Here is an 8,494-nt window from a genome sequence, read left to right as displayed (position 1 = left end):
AGGTCGAGTTAGAGACCTACTCGAACTAGGTTTTCTTCCCCTGATCAGCATCAACTCGACCAGTCCTACCTTCACTAGGACTGTGAACTTAGTCCTTAACTGAGCCAGATTCGCTTCCGGGTCCTGCCGAGACTCCTTATGGCACTAGGATTCGACCTCTTGTGTTACGACCTAGCCAACCTAGGTTTGGAGGCCCACGTACTGAACGATCAATGGTATTCTTGCCGCAAGGCCTTCCGGGCCGAGAATGACCCTACATTCGGCCCAAACTGTTATTTTGGGCCCAAACACAACCATAAAATTAAATAAAATTAAATGGTGTATCAGGTTTCCGAATTCAGGACGTGATATTATTATGATTCAGTCTAGATACAAAGTTAACCAAGATTGGTAAAGACTAGGCTATCAAGCGAGAGCTAGCTGGAGGTGAGTGGAAATTTAATTTCAAAAATGGTTTTCATTATATACATATATAAATGATTTTAAATATGATTATGATCATTCCTATACTTGGTTTACTGTTGGAAACATGATTTAGCTGATGAATTTTTATAAAAACGATTCTTTGAGATACTGCTTTCACTACTAGGCATGATCATGTATTTGGTAATCGTTTTGGATTATGATCTTATACATTACTTCGTAGGCATATGTACTCACATCATAGCACCTTACTCGTACGGCCGTATACATTATTGTCATGACGTACGTTAAATTTCAAACTCAACTATTATTTAGGGTTAGAGTCCCAACTTATTCATGTTTTGGGTTAGAATCCCAACTTATTCATGTTTTGGGTTAGAATCCCAACTTATTCATGTTTTGGGTTAGAGTCTCAACTTATTCATGTTTTGGTTTATAGTCCGAACTATTTTGTATTATGGCTTCAAGTTCCAACATTTCAGGTTAGAGTCCCAGCAAGGTACATATCATTAGGTTCGAGTCCTAAACCGTATCGAGTAGGACTACTCCCTAAAGTGCTTTTTGTTTGTATGAATGTCCATTCATGATAGGATGAGAGTTTCAGATTTCTTTGCACCTTCACCTCTTCCGTTTTTGTTGTAAAACATATGCCATGCTCTGAACAACTTATCATGCAAAGTAGTGGACGGTTGATAACCCATTCGATGTGGCCCTTAGGGGATGTTGTGTTAAAGTAATTATAATATTTTAAGCAGGTTTTAAATTTAGGCCAGAACCAAATTTCAAAGCAAACTCTACCGAATTTTTAGTAAATTATTCAAAGTTATTTTATTATTGTATTGACAGCATGTTGTGGCTACGTCAGATTCTGGGTGATGGTCATTACGCTTGGATTTTGGTGTTCACCTGGACATCGGGGTCAGGGTGTGTCATTGATAATTGATTTTTATGATCCTTAAAATAGACATGGGAATCCACCATTTTACATGACTAAGAGCCAGTTTGGAATTGCTATGCTTTAAAAAAAATTAAAAAATTAAAAAAAAACTGTTTCTATTGTGTTTTAAGAATAATCAACTGCAAAATGAAACAGTTGACCGTTTGATAACTGTATTTCTAAATGTTTTGTTTTGTTTTGTTTTGTTTCTTTTCTGGTTATCCTTTTATTTTCCTGGCAAACGTCACTTCTTTTAGGTGTGTTTAATTTAGAGTGTTACTAGTCCCATTCCATTGTCCTATTTTTCCACCCACCTTATAATTTCACCCATCATAAAAGTTAAAAATGAAAAACTCTCTTTTCCCACCCTCCCTTATTCCTAATATAACATTTTATATATCTCTAAATTCTGTTAAATTTTATTTGTTAGAATATATAGGATATATACATATACATATATATATATATATATATTTGTATATCTCTTTAACAAAAAAAAATGATAAAAATCTGTTAACCATCCCAATTCCAAAACCATCGAAGCAACAAACCTCCAAACCCCATTTGCACCACGATTCCCCAATACGGCAGCTGCACCAACATCCAGGCCTCACCCCATCCAACCTTCGCAGCACCACCATGGCCTCAAAACTGCCCACCTCCATCAGTTTACCCATCTTCCTTCGTTGTACACAATCTTTTTCACTGCCGGAATTGGATTGAGATTGGACACTATCATGAGAGAAAGGGAAAAGGGCGGAGTTGAAGAGAAGGTAGCCATCATCGAAGCCGTCGTGGGGGAGGCGTGTGGTTGTGCACTTATCGTGGTTATAATCAAGGTTCTAAAAAACGCTAGGCGCTAGTCGGGCGGCGGGCTAGCGCCTAGCGCCTAGGCGGCCTAGGCGGATTTAGGTAAATTTCTTATATATTTTATGAATTAATTAAATTTACTATATCAAATATAAATAATTATTGATTAATATGTTATTTCTTATTAAAGAACATATATATGTGAATGTTTTATGTACATATATGATATGCTTTCTTAGAAAAAAAATTATCTAAATAATTTATAATTTATATAAAATTTATATACACACACAATATATATAACAAATTTTTAAAAATATAAAAAACCCACGTGGTGGTTTTTATTATTAAAACCATCAACCTTTTCGCATCACATGTCCACATGTCCACATGTCCACCTTGGGTGGTTTTCATTATTAAAACCACTACAGTCCATGGTTTTCTTCATTAAAACCATCAGCTTTTGGCTGTAAACTTGGATTTGAGATCCACTCCCCGCACCACTACATTTGAAATGTCTCTCTCTCTCTCTCTCTCTCTCTCTCTCTCTTCGCACTTTCTCCTCTCATCTTCACAGATGAGCTCCACTTCTCTGATTGCTCTGCCAGCAACATTTTTTCTTCCTTCATCTTCAGTTCACAGAGACGAGCTCCACTTCTTCGATTGCTCCGCCCAATTCTCCATCGTCTTCTCCGCCTAATTCCCCATCTTCTTGTCCTGCAAAATTTCCCAAAACATATTCTAGCACAGCGAAGATCCTTGAAAACGTTGCTGGCTCCGGTGAAGAAATCCGAAGAGTCCAGGTCAAATTTTTCGTTTTTTTTTCCAGCAATTGCCTAGTTCACCGCCGAGACCGCCGAGACCGCCTAGCTCGCCGCCGCGACCGCCCAGCCCGCCCAGCACGCCCAGTCGGCATCCTAGACACCGCCTAATACCCTTGCCGATTTATTGAACGTTTTTGGAAAAATCGCGGCGGCGGTCCGACGCCCAGTGCCTAGGCGGCCGCCTTGACCGCGTTTTAGAACACTGGTTATAATAGTGAGAACGGGGTGGGGATTTTCTGATTTTTTTCGTTTTTTCTTTTTCTGCTATTTTTGTTTTTAATGAAAAAATCTAATGCTTACATGTCAAAATACAATTGGTTATTGTTTAGGTCCTTACGGTCATTCTCTAATACCTCATTTGACAGCTCGAACTGTACTGACTATTTCAGTCGGATATGATAATTTGTTATCGGATAGTACTGACTATTTAGTCGAGCATACTGACTATTTAATCGGGCATTTGGTGCAGTACCGGATTAAAAACTCAATTCATCAAAGATTATCATGTTCATTTACTTCCTCAAAAGGAGATTGAAGAACATTTATGGCACTGTGTTTCATAATTTAAAACTAGCAAGAGAGATGGAAAAAGAGCCAATTTGATTTTGTTTTCAGCGACCCGACTAATTAATACCTACGATTTGGAGTGTATAAGTTATCCGGTGTACGTCATATAAAATAGGCCGGACCGCATAAATAATATGGTGCTAATTTAATAAGGAATGGCACCAAACACTAGATAGTATTAAATAGTACTATCCAGTGTGTTATCCGGCATGCCAAACACGCCCTAAATTGACATAGTTGTCAATGGATTTTCACATTTAAGTGGGGTGGGGAAATAAGAAAAGGGGGTGGGTTTAACACTCCTCTTAATTTATTGTCTATTTTTATGTGTTTTAGGTAGAGGGATTGGGGTTTGGCTCATACTTGATAGTATTGTGCTTAGTATTCTAGCTTTCATTGCTAGAGTTTTAGTTTTTCACCTTTTCAAAATTTAGTTTGTTGGCTAATTTGGTTTGTTTGTTGCATACAGGGGCAGATCTATTAAGGGACCAGGGTGGTCCCGGGACCACCCGAAGCTCGAAAAAATGGCTGTGAGGATCTTCAAGGACCACCCAAGTCTGGGCAGTGATGGAGAAGAACAGCAGCCATGGCTGCTCTGGTCGCTGTGCATTTCTGAATGAGGAAGAAGAAAGCCAAATTTTTTTTTAAAATGACTTGGCCAAAACGACGTCGTTTTGAGCCAAGTCATTAAAAAAAATTTAAAACCTCACTGCTCACTCACATGAGAACCCTCAGACTCAGCTCCTTCACATAGCAATCAGAACTTCACTTTACCAAATCGTTCAACTCTCTTCGTTCTCGTTACCAAATATTTCACACAACAAGGTCCGGTCTCGTTCCTCTCTTCGTTCTCGTTACCAAATCTTTCACAAACAAGGTCCACTCTACTCTCGTTCCTTACGGCGTCGACATCAATCAACTTTCTTCTGCACTGCACTCTAGTTTCTGAATCTGAATCTGATTGCTTGCACTGCACCGCAATTAGAACTTCACTCTCTTCTCGCTCTCGTTCCTTTAGGTTTGTACTCTACTCTCTGCTCTCTTTAACTCTGTCCATTAAATGATTTTGCCATCCACTATCCATTACAAGCGAAAATCATCATCGATTAGTTCAGACAATCATATTCCAAATAGTTCATCTCCAAACTTGGATGGTTCCAATCCTATTCCGAACAATTCCCCTCCAATTCTAAGTAGTTCTAATCCAATTGGGGGTAATTCCACTCCACAACAAAATGAGTTAAAAGTTGATTTGGATAATCTTGAGAGAGATCCCGGAAAGAGAACTCCAATGAAGGATTATCCTCCAGATATTCGAGATGAGGTCCGAATAGCATATATATTAATGGAGCCTTTTAGAGCTAAAGATCATGATTTTCCCTTCACTTTGCATTCGAATAAAAAGCGACGGTTCGTTGATAATTGGTTGAAGGAATTTCATTGGTTGGAATATAATATATCTAAAGATGCTACATTTTGCTTTTATTGCTATCTATTCAAAGTCAACTTTGAACAATCAGGCAGTGACGTCTGTACTAAGGTAGGCTTTCAAAATTGGAAGCATGCAAGAGCCTGTTTTGAAAAACATGTGGGAGTGGTTGGTAGCTTTCACAATAAAGCTGTTGAAGCTGCTGGTAATCTAATGAATCAAAAGACACATATTGAAACAGTTTTGGTCAAACAGTCAGAAGAAGCTCGTATGGCTTATCGCACTTGCTTGAATGCGTCAATTGATTGCACTAAGTTTTTGTTGTGATAAGGTCTTTCATTTCGTGGTCATGATGAAAGTGACACTTCAAACAATAGAGGTAACTATTTGGAGCTCTTGCAATTCCTTGCAGATCATGATGAGAAAATAAAGGCCGTTGTGTTAGATAAAGCTCCGGGAAATCTCAAGCTAATAGCTCCTTCAATTCAAAAAGATCTTGTTCATTCATGTTCTATTGAAACCATTAAAACTATCATAAGTGATATGAAGAATGCTAGGTTCTTTTCTCTATTGGTTGATGAGGCACGTGATGTTTCTATAAAGGAGCAAATGGCGGTGGTTTTGCGTTATGTGGACAAAAATGGGAAAGTCATTGAAAGGTTTGTAGGAGTTCAACATGTTCCCGACACCACTTCAAACACATTAAAGGAGTCTATTGATGCCTTCTTTCATTTCAATGAGTTAAGCTTCTCCAATTTACGAGGGCAAGGTTATGATAGTGCTAGTAATATGAAAGGTGAGTTCAATGGACTCGAGACAAAGATTTTGAATGATCAACCTTGTGCATTCTATGTTCATTGCTTTGCTCATCAACTCCAATTAGCTCTTGTTGCCGTAACAAAGAATAATGTTGATGTTAACACATTCTTTCTATTGGCTAATAATGTGGTAAATAATATTGGAGCTTCATGTAAGCGTCGTGATGCGCTTAGAGAGATGCAACAAAAAGAACTTATGAAAGCTCTTGAAAATGATTCTCTTATGACGAGACAAGGCTTAAATCAAGAAACTAGTCTCAAATGTGCCGGAGCTACAAGATGGAATTCACATTATGGTACTTTGATTAGTTTGATTACTATGTTCTCATCTGTGGTCAATGTGCTTGAAATGATTGTTGATGATAATACCAACGATAGTGTGGCCAAAGCAAATAGGTTATTGAAAGACATACAATCTTTTGAGTTTGTGTTTCTCTTATTTTTTATGAAATCTATATTAGGAATCACGAATGATTTATCACAAGTATTACAAAGGGATGATCAAGAGATTGTGAATGCAATGGCTTTAGTCAACACATGTAAAGAACAACTACTCTACATGAGGAATGATGAGGGGTTTGACCTTTTGGTTGACAAAGTATTGTCATTTTGTGTCCATTGAGGTTATTAACATGGATGAGACATATGTAGCTCATGGGAGGTCACGGCGTAATACCCACAAAAAGACCAATCGTCATCGTTACAAAGTGGAGCTATTTTTTGTTGTCATTAATTCCCAACTTACAGAGTTAAATGATCGCTTCAATGAAACAAGTACCGAATTGCTCATTTGTTTGGCTAGTTTGAGTACAAATGATTCTTTTGTAGCTTTTGACAAAGAAAAGCTATTTCGCCTTGCTCAATTGTACCCTCAAGATTTTACGAAGCAAGACCTATTGGCACTTGAAGATCAACTCGATATTTATATTCATTCTATGCATTCGAGAAGTGACTTTTCTCAGTTGCAAAGCATTAGTGATCTTGCTAAGAAAATGGTCGAAAAAAGGTTGCATCGAGTATTTCATTATGTGTATTTACTTATTGAATTGGCTTTGGTTTTACCTATTGCAACTGCTTCAGTGGAGAGAGCATTTTCTGCCATGAATATCATTAAGTGTCCACTCTGCAACAGAATGGGGGATCAATGGTTAAATGATAGCTTAGTTGTTTATATTGAGAAAGATGTTTTTTCTTGTATTGACAATGAAACTATAATGACACGTTTTCAAAGTATGAGATCCCGTCGTGGACAAATTTAGTATTTCTAGCTTGTTTAGCACAAAGATTATGAATGAAATTTGTAGTTTGCCATTTATTTGTTCAATGATATTTTCGTCTTGTTTTTTTTTTTTTTTTTTGGGTCTTTTATATTGGGACCATCCTAAGTTAAAATCCTGGATCCGCCACTGGTTGCATATATAGTATTGTTTTTTTCTTCTTTGTTTTGTGTACATTTTATTTCATCTACTAACTTGGTTTATCCCTTTGCCGCATGTCTTAACAATATGTTGAGTAAACATTGAGGATGTTGTTATTGGTGCTTATGTCAAGATACCTCTGAGATGCCACGTAGGCTTTCCACATGGACCTCAATTTTTCTTTCACCTTTTTCAGTCTTATTTTACTATTTACGACTAGTACTCATTTTTACGAACACGTGGCTGCAGACGGAACTCAATTTAAAGTTATAACGAACCAGTTATGTCTGAAACTGTGTAAAACTACCGGGATAATTTCAAAATTTGAACTATGGCTTCATGCAGTAGGCTGCCTTGGTCTTGTCTGTCTGATGACCCTCGTGCAGACTAATGGCATGCAAGGGTTTGAAAAATTGAACATCACATGGGTTCAAGTGTGCTATTAAAATAATATTTATTTTGGGTTTTAGAAACCCACATTTGTTCCATCAGACGTATTACTTCATCATTTTCCTTCTTTTTAGTCTATCACCTCACATCTCTCATTCTCTCTCTCGTTGCTCCCTTTCTCTCTCACTTTTCACTTCATTCACATCTCTCTCTGCACATTCAGCTCTCCACATCACCTCTCTCAGTCACTTTCAATTCACTCCACTCACTTTCCTTCCCTTACCTTTATATCACTTCTCTCTTTCCTTCAAACTCTCTCTCTGTGCAGCACAGAGTAGCTGAGCACCAACACCACTCACTGCCTTCTCCGGTGAGCTTCGCCATACCACCACCATAACTCTCTATCTCTTAACCCTCTGTTTCTCCATCACTCATCCAAGCTCTCCGCTCATTTTCTGCCATTTGTTTTCTATCATCCCTCACTCCACCTTTCTCTCTCCTGTAAAACTCCTTTTCCTTTCTTCAGCTGCATGCATGCTTCATGATCATCATCATTCAGCACTCGCCATCTCAGTCAATACCAGCATTCAAACCTGAAACCAAATGGAATCATGTTTATGCAATTGTCCACCAGGCTAGGAAGAAACCCAGTGACGCGGGAACCACCATCACCACCTTGCTATTGCGACTCCGGCGAGTTACTCCACTCGATGACCCAGGCCGGCACCACCTTCGTCGTTTTCTCCCCCATGTCGAACCAGCACCACTCATTCTTTTACCTTGAAGCCACTATTCATGTTTTTCTTTTCCGATGACATTCATAGCGAGTTCTTGTCGTTCACGACGAAGGTAAGGTTCAAAAACCCCAAAATCTTCGT

The 8,494-nt window shown here is 38.3% G+C and overlaps 1 protein-coding gene across 1 annotated transcript; it reads left to right on the top strand.

Annotated features, from left to right (window-relative positions):
• Positions 1–4,621: 4,621 nt before the first annotated feature.
• On the top strand, positions 4,622–6,430 carry LOC126592184 (uncharacterized). Its single transcript, XM_050257917.1, has 2 exons — positions 4,622–5,195; positions 5,322–6,430. Exons 1-2 carry the CDS (start codon positions 4,622–4,624, stop codon positions 6,428–6,430), a joined length of 1,683 nt encoding a protein of 560 aa, XP_050113874.1.
• The last annotated feature ends 2,064 nt before the right edge of the window (positions 6,431–8,494 follow it).

This window comes from Malus sylvestris, chromosome 12 (assembly GCF_916048215.2).
Source record: "Malus sylvestris chromosome 12, drMalSylv7.2, whole genome shotgun sequence".
Taxonomy (NCBI): domain Eukaryota; kingdom Viridiplantae; phylum Streptophyta; class Magnoliopsida; order Rosales; family Rosaceae; genus Malus; species Malus sylvestris.
Note: the sequence above shows the minus strand (reverse complement) of the source record. Positions and strands in the feature narration are given on the sequence as shown.